Genomic DNA, 17,398 nt, shown 5'->3' on the forward strand with positions numbered 1-17,398 from the left:
AGAAAGTAAAAATTAACAGTTACAACCAAATAAATCTGTAAATGAGGAAAAAATATCAGACGATAGTTAGTGGACACAAAAGACAGAATGACCATTCTGATCACGTGACAAATTTGGTGCCAAATAAGTGGTTTTTTGTCCGCTTGCGGTGTTATTAGACAAAACAAACTGCTTTGTATCCCCTGCACATGTTTTTTGTCAAAAATTATTCCAGTAGTCAGAAGGTTAAACAATTTTTTGTTGTAGGGCGCCAGATGAACGTATTGCATAGTTTGATTAAATAAGGCTCTCGAAAAACGCGATGGCAATTGGGAGTGCTACTGCCCAGTTGTAAAGTGCTCGCTAGATGCATGGTCGGTCTGGAATCGATCCCCGTTGGGCTATTTCTCGTTCCAGCCTGTGCACCACGACTGGCATATCAACGGCCGTGGTATTTACTACCCTGTCTGTGGGATGGTGCATATAAAAGATCCCTTGCTGCTAATCGAAAAGAGTAGCCCATGAAATGGTGACAGTGGGTTTCCTCTCAATATCTTTGTGGTCCTAAACCATATATCTGACGCCATATAACCATAAATAAAATGTGTTGAGTGTGTCATTAAATAAAACATTTCCTTCCTTTTTCTCGTTCCAACCAGTGTACCACAACTGGTCAAAGGCCGTAGTATGTGTTTTTCTGTCTGTTGGAAAGTGCATATAAAAGATCCCTTGCTACTAATGGAAAAATTTAGCAGGTTTCCTCTCTAAGACTCAAAATTACCAAATGTTTGACATCTAATAGATGAATGCTAGGGCAAAGCCCAGTGAAAAAGCATTTTTGGTTCAGAATCGATCTGTCGATGGGGTCATTGGGCGATTTCTTGTTCTAACCAATGCACCACAACTGGTATGTGCTATTCTATCAGTGGGATGGTGCATATAAAAGATCCTTTGCCACTAATGGAAAAATTCAGCAGGTTTCCTCCAAGACTATATGCCAAAATTGTCAAATGTTTGATAGCTAATAGCCGATGGTTAACAAATAATTGTGCCCTAGTGGTGTTGTTAAAATTAAACAAGCTTTAACCATTTGCTATTTTCCAGAATTGTCGGACAGTCAGTTCCTACTGGACACCCCAGCGAACGCCCGATCGTTGCCGCCATCCCTTGGGTCGTCTGATTCTCAGCCTCTGGGTCGGAGTGATGATGTGAACACGGTGAAGAAACGGCCCAGTGTCGACCGTCACAGGGAAGGGGCTCTCAATGGGATAGATCTGTTTGGTGGGGGGGAGCTCGCCACGATGAGCGAGGAGTCCATGTTTGACGCGAGCGTCATCAACATCCAGTTCGATGACGACGAACTGGATGAACTGGATGGTGACTTCAGTCACCATGATGACTACGAGCACGGGCAGGGTGAAGGTCAGGAGTCTGACGAAGAAATTGAGGTGTCTGCCTTCCAGGGACAAGCACATGGTCAGTCAGTGTTTGACAAATGTTTGAGAAAGTTACCAGCCTCGAAGAAGCTTTGGCTAGTGCCCTATGTATTACAGTAATATCATTAATAATTTACACTATCCCAGACCAAAAATTTACTAGCTGGGACTGAGGGCAAATGGATTTGTCGAACCCTGGGTCAGTTTACTGTATTTGAACCATGCTTGGGTAGAGGCGCATTAATAGAATTACTAGACTGTATTTGCAGAGTTCAGTGTGGGATGTAGCCTAATGGTAAAGTGCTTGCTTGATGTACGGTCGTTTCAGGATCGATCCCAGTTGGTGAGCCTCTTGGGCTATTTCTCGCTCTAGCCAGTGCAACATGACTAGTATATCAAGGGCTGTGGTATGTGCTATCCTGTCTGGAATAATGCATATAAAAGATCCGTTGCTACTAATAGAAAAATGTAGCAGGTTTTTTTTTACGGCTATATATCCAGGGTTCGAATTTCAGCACGGCACTGATGGCAATTGCCGTAGTTGCCCTCTTTACTTGCCGTTATACCCCGAAAATATTATAGCAAGAAAAATGCTGCTATGTCTTACCTTGTTTGCCACCGTACTCTTCCATGCATTCCATGATAATATAATATTATTATTATTATTTTTAAACCCAGCATTTTATTATTTAGCAATGACAAAATGTGACATGAATAATCACATCTAGTGAGATCGACTTGCTTGTTGACACACAAAGTCGGTTATACTTGGATCTAAAATAGAACATGCTAAAATGCCCATAAGAAATAACATTTACAGCAGTTTAAAGTTAAAGCCATTTATAAATATATTCTGTGTGACTTACACATTATTATTCATTGTTTGGATATCACTCTCATCCTCAAACAAATTAACTAATAGTAACTTTCGAGCGCGTCAAAATCACGTGAAGCGTTTGTGATCGGAACACCTGGGCCGACTTCGGTGAGACTGAGCAGATAAACATCCACTAGACAGGTTTATGCATTTCACAATCTGATTAAAATTAGCTCCACTGGTTAATAGCCCAGTAGAGCTAATTTTAATCAGATTGTGCATTTCACATCACAGTAAACCAAACGAACACATCAGGAAACAATCAAATAGTTAGTGAAAATGTTCGTTGGATGAACTTGGTACACAAGTCTAATTACACTCAGTGTTATTCCATTGATCTGCCGAGATATTCCGAGTCGATTTGTAGAGAAAGATCATGTGCGTTTCCGTATTAAGCGAGCAGCAACGGAAATACCCGAATGTGATCGTCATTTGTAAATAGTGTTTGACACCAGCGTTAAAAATAACTAAATGTTGTGCCGTGGTTTATAATATATGTATGATTATAAACTATGACATTTAGAGCTGTATCCAGATATAAATAAACAATGAATAATAATGCTTAAGTAACAAAGAATATATTTATAAATGTTGTTAACTGCTGTAAATTGCATTATTATCATGGATATTTTAGCACATTTCATGGTTCGCACGGTCTTGAAAAGTGCTTGAATTTAGGAGTTTGAAATGAAAAGTGCTTATTTTAACTTTTTTGGGAAAAAGTGCTTGAATTTCATGTCAGTGCGACTAGCGCGTCATTTTAACCAGAAATTACGGAACAATCTCGAAAGAAATTTAGCATTTTTACTTCCGTGTTCGCACTTTCATTCCAGCACTCACGCCTTTCCGCGACCCGAATGTACTCGGCCCATTCCGGGATAAATGCTATGTTCCGAATGCCTCAGCCGAGATTTACCGATTATTGACGAGCGTAATAGCCTCGTTTTGAGAACTGCAAACAATAGTCAGGCGAGATGACACAGAATCTCTTTTTTGCATGCACATGTTCAAATTTAAACATGCCTAGTGGAAAGTGTGTTTTTAACAAAACGTGGTGTCGAAAATATGCGTGGATCAGAGAGAGTAAGGATGTGTCAAAGGCCGTGTGTTCCTGTTGTCGCAAGGATATTAACAGTGGCGCCATGGGCGAGAGCCCACTCACATCGCTGGTTAAGGTTTGTATACAATTTATGGTCCTTGAAAACATAAGGTAGGTCCTTGAAAAGGCTTGAATTTTATGGGTCTTTGCCTGTATGAACCATGCATTTTCAGACCTTGCCTTTTAAGGTGACGGCGCACGTAATTTCAATCTGACAAGTGTTAAAAATAACTTACGTTACACTTAACAGTGCACGTAAAATAATTTTGCATATTGATTGCCACTATTTACTGTATGTAGCTGTTAGAAGACCTGTTTTATAATACCATAAAAAACCCAAATGTGACAAGAATGGTAGCGTCTATGCATACTTTTAATATATGACTTACCTTTGCTATCCAAATCAGAAAACACTTGTTTAATGGACATCTTCGAAGACGTACCAATCCAATCAAAACTCCTTTGCCTATTTAATTTATTATTAATTAGAAACAATCTACTTTTGTAAAGTAATAAATCACAACGTCTGATAGGGCCAACTCATTTATAATGTTCATATAGTTATGGAGAAAAAAAAAATGGAATTGAATTAAATAGTGGCTTTTGAGCCTACACAAATGAACTCGTTATGGAAATCGGCGAAGTCGGTAAAATTGTCTCGATTAGTGCAACATATATCTCTACATTTACATATACCAATTACTTAAATTAATAATGCTTGGTTTTTACTCGCCTAAGCGTTTTGAGGTGTGCGATTTTTCACTTGCCATTGTTTTTCAAAAGTCAAGAACAGCATTTTGTACCTGTCACTTTGTGTGTCAACAATTGCAGGGATTTGTAATGGGGTACAGTGGGACCAGGACAAAAGTGTGCGTGGTTTTTTTTTGATGGGGTTTGTCGGACTCTATATAAATAACTTTAAAATCTGGCTTGTGCTCCCCCCCCCCCCCCCCCCAACTAGAGTCAACACTGGCCCTCTCACTAAAGATTGTGGCTTCCCCCCCCTCCAGATATTGTTCCTACAGCCCTGGTTCAGCAAGTCTGTAGTACTTGTATCTACTTGTATACAGTATATAACAAATCGTCAAACATTTATTTAACACAAAAATCACTGATGTCGGCTAAACTAAACTGAAGTGATCCGAGTCTTAGACATGAGGTTATACATATACCTGTATCATGTATTTACTGTTACCATACTATAATAATGTTAGGTACTTTTATTATCACTTCATGGCTCCTTTTTTAATTCAAAAATATAGTTACGTTGAACTTTTTTTTAAAGATACAAATGTAATTAATTATAATATACTACTCAAAAGAATTTAAGGGTCAAAAATTTATTAAAAAAATAAGTTTCAGAGTGTATTAGATTGATGATGTAAACTACAGCAAAATTTTTATTTATTGTTCCATGTTTACAAAAAACCACAAATAAACGTCACTGTATACAAGAAAGTCACATGACATGCTGTCAAAGTTGAAGGTTGTCAAACATGGATTTTACACATTAGAACATTCGTTTAATAGTGTGTGAATCCACCCCTGGCGCGAATACACTCGACACATCGTTGCCTCATGCTGTTGATCAGACGTCTGAAGAACTCTTGGGGAATGGCCTGCCACTCTGCCATAAGAAGTTGACCCAGATCATGAAGGTTGGCCGGAGGGGCATGGTTATCCCGAACTCTCCTGCCTAATTCGTCCCAGGCGTGTTCTATTGGGGCCAAGTCAGGCGAATATGCTGGCCAATCCATCCTGGCGATACCTTGTTGTCTGAGAAAGTCCGTTACCACCCTGGCGCGGTGGGGTCTGGCATTGTCATCCTGCAGAACTGTCCCGCCGCCAATCTGCTGAAGGCCTGGGAGAACCAACGGCCGGATAATCTCATTCAGATAGCGGATTCCATTCAGACTGCCATCCACCACATAGAGAGGGGTCCTGTGGTGGATAGAGATGCCGCCCCACACCATGACGCTGCCACCACCGAACCGGTGACGTTGTCTAACGTTAACGTCAGCGAAGTGCTCCCCAGGACGTCTGTAGACACGAACCCGATCATCGTTGAACTGGAGACTAAACCTGGACTCATCAGTGAACATGACTCGGCCCCACTGAACACGTTGCCACCACAGATGAAGCGTGCACCAGTGACGTCTGGCCGTTCTGTGACGTGGTATGAGTGGTGGTCGAACAGCCTGGCGACGGCAGCGTAGATTATTGGCTCTCAGACGATTGCGTATGGTTTGATCAGACACTCGAGTTCCAGTCGCAGTCCGCAGATTGTCACGTAATCGGCGTGCAGTGGTTGTGCGTTGACGTAGAGCCATATTGGTGATGTAGCGGTCCTCTCTATTTGTAGTGCTTCGGGGTCTTCCCGAACGTGGACGATTTCGAACAGAATTCGTTGCTTGGTACCGTTGCCACAGTCGGCCAACGACACTCTGACTGACACCAAGTCTCAGAGCAACATTTCTTTGCGTATTGCCATCCTGAAGCCAAGCAATAGCCCTTCCTCGATCTTCGATAGTCAGTTGAAGTCGTACCATTGTCGAATTTGGAGCGTGCACCGTACACGAACGCAAGCTCCAATTATACGGAAATTCAGCATTGGGAACATGGAATACACGTGCAAAGCGTGCAAATGAAGCGCTTTGTGAAAAAGCAAGTTATGGGCACTTAGCAGACTTCGCTTTCGCCCTAATTTACGTGCAAATGTAAGCATGTTTTCGCCATTAGAACTAGTCGACAGTGTCAATGACAGTGGATTTTAATTCATTTATGGGTTGCTTAGACCCACTTTCGTCAAAATGGAACAATACCATGCGTGACATTATGGTCTAGCTAATATAATTGACATTCAGAAAATAATGTTGAAAATATCGTCTGACCCTTAAATTCTTTTGAGTAGTATATATAATCCTTCTTTGTCAGAACTTGATAGCCAGTTTGTTGCCTTCGTGCCCATTTTTTGAAGGAAAAATTTGCCTTTGTGCCCCTCCATCTTGCCTTGGTGCCCTAATTTTTGTTATTAAACCGAAGGCAACACTTGCTGTGCCCCCCAAAAATTGAAATTCGTCCCTTGTATGTCAGAAATTACCAAGTGTTTGACATTCAATAGACGATGATTAATAAATCAATGTGCTCTTGTGGTTTCGTTAAACTAAACTTTTTTGGTAGAAATTCGGAATTTGAATAACATGAACATGGCTTTGTATACATGAGAAACCAAATTTTTTTTTAACTTGAAAGGGTGTTTTACAATTTATTTATTTTTGTATAACCTTAGAGGGGGTTTATTCATTTGCATAACGTGGAAAGGGGTGCACTTTGTTATTTTATACCCCACAGCACAATTTGTGGGGAATATTAAGACTGGCATTGTCCATCAGTCTGAACAACTCCAAAATTATTTAAGCTAAGTTCATGCAACTTTGTACACTCATTAATATAGTGGTCTAGTGATGCCTATTTCTATGAGGGATTTTTTAATTTCAATATTTTTTTCAGTCAATCAAATGAGTGTGAGGGTAGGGGCTATTTATGACTACGTCTTCTTGCATCTTTGACCGGCCTCGGTGGCGTCGTGGCAGGCCATCGGTCTACAGGCTGGTAGGTACTGGGTTCGGATCCCAGTCGAGGCATGGGATTTTTAATCCAGATACCGACTCCAAACCCTGAGTGAGTGCTCCGCAAGGCTCAATGGGTAGGTGTAAACCACTTGCACCGACCAGTGATCCATAACTGGTTCAACAAAGGCCATGGTTTGTGCTATCCTGCCTGTGGGAAGCGCAAATAAAAGATCCCTTGCTGCCTGTCGTAAAAAAGAGTAGCCTATGTGGCGACAGCGGGTTTCCTCTAAAAACAGTGTCAGAATGACCATATGTTTGACGTCCAATAGCCGATGATAAGATTAAAAATCAATGTGCTCTAGTGGCGTCGTTAAATAAAACAAAACTTTACTCTTGCATCTTTCTTTTTTATAATTACCCAAAAGAGATGCATTTTTTTATTTTATTTTAGCATAACCTGAAACGGGGGTTAATATATGAAGGGACCATGGGAATAACCTACGGTGTCACTTTTAGTATTTTGAGATAATTGAAGTTGAAAGTTTACAAGTTTAGTGTTGCAATCGTAAAATATTTATACCTATGATGATGACATTCCTACCAATTCCCCACAATAATTATGAACTTGTTTGACTTTTTAAGACGTGAATATATCCTGTTGGTTTAAGGTATCTTTTTAAGCCCTGAATATATCCAGATTGTTTACAGTATATTTTTAAGCCCTGAATATATCCAGATTGTTTACAGTATATTTTTAAGCCCTGAATATATCCACATTGTTTACAGTATATTTTTAAGCCCTGAATATATCCACATTGTTTAAGGTATCTTTTTAAGCCCTGAATATATCCACATTGTCTTTTTTTTCTTTCTTTCTTTCTTTTATCAGGCTGTGTCATAGATCCAAAGTACATTTTGTCCAGTCCCATGATGCATCGCGTTGGTGATGGAGAGGACAGCCGGGTGAAACAATCAAGAAATTATAGAACAGGTAAACAAATTGTCATGGCAGGTGAAAGAATATTTCTAATTGGATATCATAGAATTGGTCAACAAACTGTCACGGCAGGTTCAAGAAAAATGTTCATTGGTTACCATAACACAGCACCCATGTACGGTAGTTCATTTGCATGTTGCCATCCTTTAACACAACTGCTATAATTTAATTTATAGATCTAGGACTTACAGTTTGAGCTATTTCTTGTTCTGGTATATCAAAGGCAGTGGTATGTGCTATCCTGTCTGTGGGATGGTGCATATAAAATATCCCTGCTGCTAATGGAAAAATGTGGGATTCTTCTTTAGGACTGTCAGAATTAACAAATGATTGATATCCACTAGTCACTGATTAATAAATTGATGTGCTCTAGTGGTGTCGTTAAACAAAACAAATTTATTTGCAGTTTAACAATGAAATATGTTGCATGTTTTCGTGTTGCCTGTGTGAAGTAAAAAGGCAAGATGTAGGTCCTCCTTTTCCCGATAGGACAGAATTTAGCTCTAGTGGTGTCGAAAAACAAACTTTTTTTTTTATATGTTGCATGTTTTCATCTCGGCTGTACGAAGTTAAAAGGCAAGATGTAGGTCCTACTTTTTCGACAGGACAGCACTTAGCTCTAGTGTTATGTTTTCATGTTTACGTCCATTTAATCACAAACTATAACGTTAAAGTTTGTTTAAAGAATACCTTACTAAAGATGATTTCATGAAGGAATTCTTCTTAGTCGGTATTCAGCATTTCTTGAGCTGCACCTAGACAAACACAAATGTTCCGTTTAAATCATCCTCACTAGCATGATGGTTAACAGTTTGTTTCGTATAACAACGCCGCCGTGTTAAACATTTACGGTATCATAGTGCTAAGAATTAAAAATATTGGACACAGTTTCTACTTTGCCTAATTAAACTGCCACTGTGTTGTTAAACATTTACGATACCGTAGTGCTATGGTTTAAAAAAATGTAGGTCAAAGTTTCTACTTTGCCTAATTAAATTGCCACTGTTCTGTTAAATATTTACGATATCGTAGTGCTAAGATTTGAAAATACGGTTTCTACTTTGTCTGCCTAATTAAACTGCTGCTGTGTTCAATATTTGCTTTCCTTTGTTTTCATGGGGTGGGACGTAGCTCAGTGGTATAGCTCTTACCTGATGTGCGATCAATCTAGGATCGATTCCCGTCGGTGGGACCATTGGGCTATTTCTCGTTCCAGCCAGTGCTCCACAACTGGTATAACAAAGGCTGTCTGTGGGATGGTGCATATAAAAGATCCCTTGCTGCTAATCGAAAAGAGTAGCCCCATGAAGTGGCGACAGCGGGTTTCCTCTCTCAATATCTGTGTGGTCCGATGCCATATAACCATAAATAAAATGTGTTGAGTGCATCGTTAAATAAAACATTTCCTTCATTCTTCCTTCCTTTGTTTTCAGGTCTGGAGGGTGCATCTGGGGAGCCCGAGGTAAACCGGTATTCCATGATGCTGCGTCAGTCGGCGGAAGGGGAAATCATGGTGTCTCCCCAGCCTGGGGATGGTGGGGGTGGGGGCGACGGTACCAGTGGTAGCGAGAGGTCAGTTTTTAAAATTCTTATCTTTAAAGGGTTTTTTTTCTTTAAGGTTTAAATTAAAATCTCCTTTAAGAAAGAACACCAGATCCACATGAGATGACATTAAATAATTTCCAAAACTTGGAGGCATGGTCAATCTGGTATCCATTGTATTGAGAGGTCGGTTTTGAATTTTAAAAAAAAAGTTTTAACTTGAAATATCCGTAAGAAAGAAAACGCGATCCTTATGATATTAAATAATTTCCAAAACATGAAGCCATGGTCATCAAGTCAGATTTCAAAAATAATATTATTATTATAATATAGAGATTCAAAAAATATTTAATGAGCAAAACCAAGTTCTGCAGGTTTTTATAAGTTACATAAACCAGATTAAATCTTTTCCCTCTGTTATTTATGGTGCCTACATTGTTATCTTTCTCATCATTGGTAAAAATCATCATTAGTACCAGTAGTGTTAATTTTTATAGTGGATGGTTTAGATTCGGCATGTACCACATCACAATGAAGCAACCCATCAGATTTCTGTAAATTATTATCCAACATATGTTACATACTGGCATGTGATACCACACATGTATTTAATACCCACAATATGGATGAGTAAAAAATATTATTTTTCTGTAAAATCTTGTAACTAATGTTTTTTTTTTTTAATTAGTGATGATGGTCAAATGATGATCTCTTCGTCTGTGGCGAGTCAGTCGGTTCCTCACAGGTTCGCTCCTGGCACGGGGTACCAACCAACATCATACAGACAGGACTCCTTCCCTGAGGTAACCCACTTCGTAATTCCATTAAATTAGATACTCTTTTAATCTTACTATAGTAATAAAGCCCAGTGGTAAAGCGTTCGCTTAATGTCTGGGATCGATCCCAGTCAGTGGGACAATTGGGCTATTTCTCACTCCAGCCAGTGCACCACGTATATCAAAGGCTGTGGGATGAGTTATCCTGTCTATGGGATGATACATATACAGTCCTTGGCTTTTGAAAAACCATGGTGAGTGAAAAATCGCACACCTCAATACGCTTAGGCGAGTGAAAAATCGCACTGACCACAATGCTAAGGTGAGTGAAAACCAAGCATTATTAATTTATGAAGTAATTAGTACATGTAAATATAGACATATCATATGTTGCAAAAATGAACCAATAAACCAATAATGGTTTCTTCTAATTTTATGTTGTTTCGTTCATTAGTGTAGTTCCGACTTCTTTTCCCTTTCTTGTGACTTTCTAACAAACAAAACAAAAATTAAATAGTCGGCAATGATTATTGATTACTGTTACAATAGTGTGTACTTATATAAATATATAAATAAGATATGCACATTCATTAACCTCTGGCAGAAATACAAATATTTAAATGAAGTTTTGTTTGATTTTTTTAAAAAGATAAAACAGAAAAACAGTAAACATTAAAAAAAAATATTTAGGCTTATTTCCACATATCTATTATCATTTCTTTTCCTTCTTTTTATTATTCCGTCTAAATTTCATTTCTTTTTTTTAAAGAAAGTATGAAATTACACGATTGCCATTTTTGGGACCTCACGTAACCTTTGTAAGCTAACAGTTATGAATTAATCGAGACAATTTTACCGACTTCGCTGACGTCATAACTATATGAACAGTATGAATGAGTTATTGTTATCAGACGTGTGTACTGTTTCTAATTAATAATAAATTAAATACTAATAGGCAAAGAAGTTTTTATCGGATTGGTACATCTTCGAAGATGTCTATTAAACCTGTGTTTTCCGATTTATATAGCAAAGATAAGTACCAGTCATATTAAAATCTTGCATGGACGCAATCTAATTAAAATTAGCTCCACTGATTAATTACTATTACCTGTGGATCTAACAGCACCCTGTTGGAGCTCATGTCCAGTTGACTTTTCATTCGACCAATCAAAACCTTACTTGCAAAATCATGCCAGTGATTTAAAAAGAATTTGTTAACATTCGGGATTATGCCAAGGGTATACGAAATGATTCCGGAAACCAATTTCAATATAAATTTTATATAAAATTCGTTTCAAGACGAAACAAAAACCATGATGGTATAGCTATAAAATCTGTTTATCCTAGTATTCAATCCAGAGTTTATTACTGCACTTTTCTCCTTGTTTTGTAATGTTGAAATAGACCAGTAAGTTTGCCTATTGCATGAATAGTCTCGCCCAATATTTTTAGAATTTGTATACTCCCGAGTAACGCTATAAAAGGCGAAGTGTAATTAGTCGATATTTAAATTGCTATTTATAGATTAAATGTCACCTGGACATGGGAGTCCACGCAATGCTGTTAGATCTACTGGTAGACCAGTAGAGCTAATTTTAATCAGATTGGCATGGACGCTACCATACTTGTAAAAAAAATTCTGGTATTATTAAATGGATCTTTCTATCAGTTACATACGGTAAATAATGGCAATCAGTATACAAAATTATTTTACGTGCGTTATTTTTCACACTTACCAGACTGAAATTAAATGCGATGTACGAGCACAATCGCACCCGCGCTCCTTAAAAGGCAAGGTCTGTATATAAAAGATCCCTTACTGCTAATCGAAAAGAGTAGCCCATGAAGTGGCAACAGTGGGTTTCCTCTCTTTACCATAGTGTGGACTGTGTGGTCCTTTACCATATGATTAGAAAATTAAAAAGCAAATTAAAAAAATATTATATACCAGTATATTTCCGATTTAAAAATATTCCCCTGAAAAACGGAACCAGCTGAATTCATTTCGGGAATTTCTGTAAGATTTGACCTGTGACGTAACGATGGATGTTGTTACGGTAGTACTGCCCAGTGACCCTCCCATGAACAATATGCAGCTGTGTTCTGGCAGTCATGGTGATGCCACCCCTCATCAAACAGACCCTCCTCCAAATCCGTCATAAGGACAAACGTTGACGTTGCCGTAGCGTTCATTGGGATGTCGCCAAACACGCTGTCGTTGATCATGGAAGTCTAGTGTGAATCTGGACTCGTCTGAAAACATTACCCAAGCCTGTTAGCCCAATGTCTATGATGTGTACACCATTGACGTCTAGCAGCAATGTGTCTAGCAGTCAAAGGTAGGGTAACGTAGAGTCGACATGCATAGATGTTACTTTTATGCAGTCTGTTACGAATAATCTGACCAGACACTGTAATGCCAGTTGTTGCACAGAGGTCTCTTGCGATTTGATTTGTTGATTGACCTCGATTCATCAACATGTAATTCCTAATGAAGCAGTCCTTAACCGGAGTTATGATGGTCCTTGGCTGTCCTAAACTGGGACGATCATCCACATTTCTGGTTGTCGATATCGAGGCCCACAATCGGCTAATGACTGATTGTGACACATTAAGTCTACAGGCCACAATTCGCTGGTTGGTGCTAACATGGAGCATGCCTACAGCCCTGAGACGTTCCTGACATATCGAAGACCAGTTTCACTGTTTATTTATGTGATATAGACAGACTTCTGTAGGATAATTTTTGGAAAACTTATTTCTAGTAAGGCAGCTGCATTTATTGTGTTCAAAGGGTGACATACATAATTGAATATACCGATATTGCTATTCTAAACAAGGATATATATTTAATAAGTAATTTTAGCTGCTACAACTAGAGATGCGCAATATACCAGTATCCTGCAATATAAATTTTAAACAATACGTATTGAGATATTTTTTTTAGCATACCGATATTGCGGTGATATATGTTGTACGTGTATTGGTCATATATATTACATGTATATTTTCAAACAAAAACAACCAGTTTAATAGGGGTGCAACAATATGGTCACTACCGTATTGCGATATATGAAACTGTATTGCAATATAGTTAATATTATTTAAATTTAATATTTTTTTTTTTTTTTTTTTTAATGAAAACAGAAGGCATAATTTTTTAATGATCTTTATTAGTTTCAGCTGTTTTTATTTTTAACACAATACTAGTCTACTAGAACACTGGTGTGACGGTGTCAAACTATTTATAAATTGTCACATTTGGAAATCCTTACTATCGGGTTTTTCTGTTGCTGCTCGCTTGACACGGAAATGTACGTATTGAGTCGCAATGTTTTGGCAGATCGACAGAACCAGAGCCGAGATTATTAGCCACGATATTTTGAACGATCAGCCGAAGTATTCCGAGTTCAGTGAAAAACAGCGAAGTGTGTTTCTCATTGTTGGTTTATTTCTTTGAAGATGATAGCCGTAGTCGTATTCCAATGTAAATGAACAATGAATGATAATGTGTAAGTAACAAAACATTTATTTGTAATTATCATTAACTGGTTATTTTCATTGGACTTTTAACACGTTTTGTTTAGAAGTTAGAACCAAGTATAACCGACATCACTTCGTATGCTAACAAGTAAGCCGACTACGCTTGACGTGATTGTTACATTTCCTGTCATCACTAATTAATAAAATGATGTTGTTTTTGTTTGTTTGCCTATTTCAAGTCAAATAAGATACAAGGGAAAAAAATAGCGCATAAAAATCACGATATGCGAAACTGTACCGCGGTTCGTATCGAGCTGATCAATTATCGCGGTATACCGGTTTATCGTTGCAGCACTACAGTTTAAGAAAAGAAACAATAGCTTCACTTGTTTGGAACAAATCTTGATTAACTGATGTATCATTTTATTAAGTTATACAAAATGTACATGCAATTGGAGCACTTTATGAATTCTAATTAAGTATAGGTCTTTGCAATATATCGTGGTACGTATTGCAATTCAGGTTCCTGTATCCCAATATATCGCAGTACAAAACATTTTGTCAATACCCATCAGTAGTTACAACGCTCCTATTTTCTCAGATGCATGTTACAATGGCAGCAAACTTGGCAGAATATCTTTACGGATTGTCTGCTATTTCTTTTACCTTCATCGATGTGAAGATACTTTCGTTGCTACTACTGGACGTTATATTGTGATGAATGTAACGGACATTTAATGATTTAGAGATGCAGAGTCACATGGTTTGTTTGATGAGTTTCAATCTTGTTTTCAGGAGGAGAGAATCCAACCAATGGGAGACGACCTTCTAACCGAGGTGAGCGCTCAAACCTTTTCTCAAGTTACGTCGACCAAAGAACAAGCCAGCCTTGTAGTATTTTACTTCAATTTTGTTTTTTTAATTTGGATTTAGTATCTGTCAGTCCTGGGATCGATCCCTGTCAATGGGCACATTGGGCTATTTCTCGTTACAGCCAGTGCATCAATTCTACGTGGAATTTAAAAGATTCCAAAACATTTCCTTTGCCAAATATATAATTTCTAGTCGGTATCAGATGATCACACCCCACCAAAATATGGCGCACAGTCAGTGTACACTGCCAATGTTCATATTTAGGAGGAGTGTCCTTTAAAATAAATAAATGTGTCAGATAAGTATGGCCGATGCAGGCATGGCACAAGACTACTTCATCCTTGCTGCACCGCCTGTAGGATGACTGCCAATCTCCCAGGACTGGCTTGACAGAATGAAGCTTTTTGTTCGCGACTGCACGGTCCCAATCATCTTGCCAAGTTGAAAATATATATATTGGTTAATATGATATTTAAAATCGCTGTACGGCACATCAACACTGAGATAGAGCAAATTCAAAGCAGACCTGGGAGCAACATCTACCTTTTCATTGCCCTTAATGCCAACATGGCTGGGTACCCAACAAAATATGACATCTTTATTGGCAATTGATAAAAAAAACCCACACTTTCATATCACCATCCCAAGTAAGGGTTACTGCAATTTCATGTACTGTAGAGCTTGGAGACACGAAAGTGAGGCAGTAAAAATTATGTATTTGGATGCACATGAATCCTTAATCTGTTCCACGGCTTTAATGATTGCCCAAATTTCAGCAGGAAAGATTGATACTGAATCGGGCAATCTCGTGTAAATTATTGTTTGATGGAAAAACTAGCAGATGGCATAGAATTCCCATCTCATGATCTGTCTGTATAAACAAGAATCTAATTACGGTACCTCTCTTGGATTTCCATGAAATATTGTTTGTAAGTAACTGCATCTGTGTAATCTTTCTTCAGATGTACAAGATCAAATACAATTTTTGGTGGTTTGATATGTACACCAAGTTGGCAAAACAAAATATGAAGGCGTTTCCAAAATGTAAGTTAAAACTCATAAAAACTACTTAATGCGAAGACCAAATGTTCGGATGGCATTTTGCTTCGCATCAAATAACTTCATATATTTGTTATCAAACACTGCATTATGTGCAGGATGTTTTGTCTTGATTTAATTGTTGTAGCATTCTGCAGAAAAAGCTTTGCAAGTCTAGCACCCAGACTAGGTTTGTGTGCATGACGAACAATCTCTCCACAGGGGATGTTCTGAAAGCACCAAGACAAAGCCTAAGTCCCTGTTTGTGTATAGGATCTAGCATCTGCAAGTAAGACTTGCCTGCCGACCCATACACAATGCATCTGTAATCAAGTTTTGACATCGCAAGAAATCTATACAGATGGAGCATAACCTTTCGATCAGCTCCCCATTCTGTCTTACCAATAACTTTTAATATATTTAGAGCATTTATATGAGACACAAAAGATAGCCGCCTGTCAAATATAACCCCCAGAAATTTGGTCTCCTCCACAACTGGAATCAGATTTTGTTCAGAAACAACTGTGAATGTAAGTGGAGACCTTTTTCTGGCAGATATGCATACAAACAATCTTTGACTTTGAGAACCTAAAGCCATTGCAGGGCTCGACCTTAGCGGTAGTCCGGAGTATTTTGGCTAATGATTTCTCACTGGGGCTACCAGATGTCTAAACCCAGTAGTCCGCTGGGCTACTAGATTTTTTTTTCATATCCAGTTACTTCATAATCAACAAGAGGCTTTGTTCATCTGTGTCTGAAATTCCACCTTTCATGTGCACACTTTCTGCTGCCACGAGTTGCTGTAACAGTGTTAATAGCTCCCCTAGTCTGACCCACAGGTGGCATTGTGCAATACGATTTAGTTAAATAATAGACTCCATGATATGTGGGATGGAAAAAGTATACCCGAGGTGGTGAAAATTTCGACCCAGGACAAATTTTCTATCCCACGTGACCACATATGATGGAGTCTGTTTTTTCCCATCCATTCAATAAATAAACCATTATTTTACACGAACAAACAAAGATGACTGAAATAGTTACTTCTTTGTTTGACCATTTTATCACAAATAAACTACACTATCATTTTTGCTGAGTGTTTCATGTTTTAAATATAATTTAACCCTACAAATTAACAAGATAGCTTTTATAATGAAGGTTTTAATAACAAAATATTGATCTGAAACTAATCAACTCGCACTGATATGACGTAATATATTACCAAAGCCGTAATACTCCCCATGTTAAATTCAATGGCGTCATAACCCATGCAAGACAGATTTATTCCGCATGGGCTGACGTCATGAAATGGGTCTGTCTTGCATGGCTAGGGATGGAAGAAAAGAGTATCTTTGTCAGAGGTAGGGTTAATAAATGATTTTGCTCTTTTGACTTTTTTTTTTTATTTATTAAAATTGTGGAGCAACCAATTTTTACTGAGGGCTACCAGATTTTATAACCTTGTAGCCAAATGGGCTACCACTGAAAAATGTTATGATCAAGGCCTGCTGATTGTCAGTTGCCCCATTGATGAAGTTTATTCAAACAAAGCTACAACTGATGTTTAATGATACTCATATTGGATGATGTGTAACAAATCTGAAAATCATCTTATAACGAGCAATGAACAACAGGTTTTAAACACTGGGTGATGTTAATTTTCACAGAAAATAGTTACTGACAGAATGTTACCTTGAGGCACACCCATCTCTTGGGAGTGAGAATC

At 38.2% G+C, this 17,398-nt stretch overlaps 1 protein-coding gene across 3 annotated transcripts in view; it reads left to right on the plus strand.

Annotated features, from left to right (window-relative positions):
- The window catches only part of LOC121388118 (centrosomal protein of 192 kDa-like), a 119,930-nt gene that overhangs the window by 7,844 nt on the left and 94,688 nt on the right, over positions 1–17,398 (plus strand). For all 3 annotated transcript variants that reach the window (XM_041519343.1, XM_041519340.1, XM_041519342.1), the window contains exons 5-9: positions 1,084–1,455; positions 7,853–7,954; positions 9,394–9,532; positions 10,191–10,305; positions 14,557–14,598. In XM_041519343.1, coding sequence (XP_041375277.1) covers positions 1,084–1,455; positions 7,853–7,954; positions 9,394–9,532; positions 10,191–10,305; positions 14,557–14,598 — 770 coding nt within the window. The remainder of the gene's footprint in view (positions 1–1,083; positions 1,456–7,852; positions 7,955–9,393; positions 9,533–10,190; positions 10,306–14,556; positions 14,599–17,398) is intronic.

The sequence above is a fragment of the Gigantopelta aegis genome, chromosome 14, assembly GCF_016097555.1.
Source record: "Gigantopelta aegis isolate Gae_Host chromosome 14, Gae_host_genome, whole genome shotgun sequence".
NCBI lineage: Eukaryota > Metazoa > Mollusca > Gastropoda > Neomphalida > Peltospiridae > Gigantopelta > Gigantopelta aegis.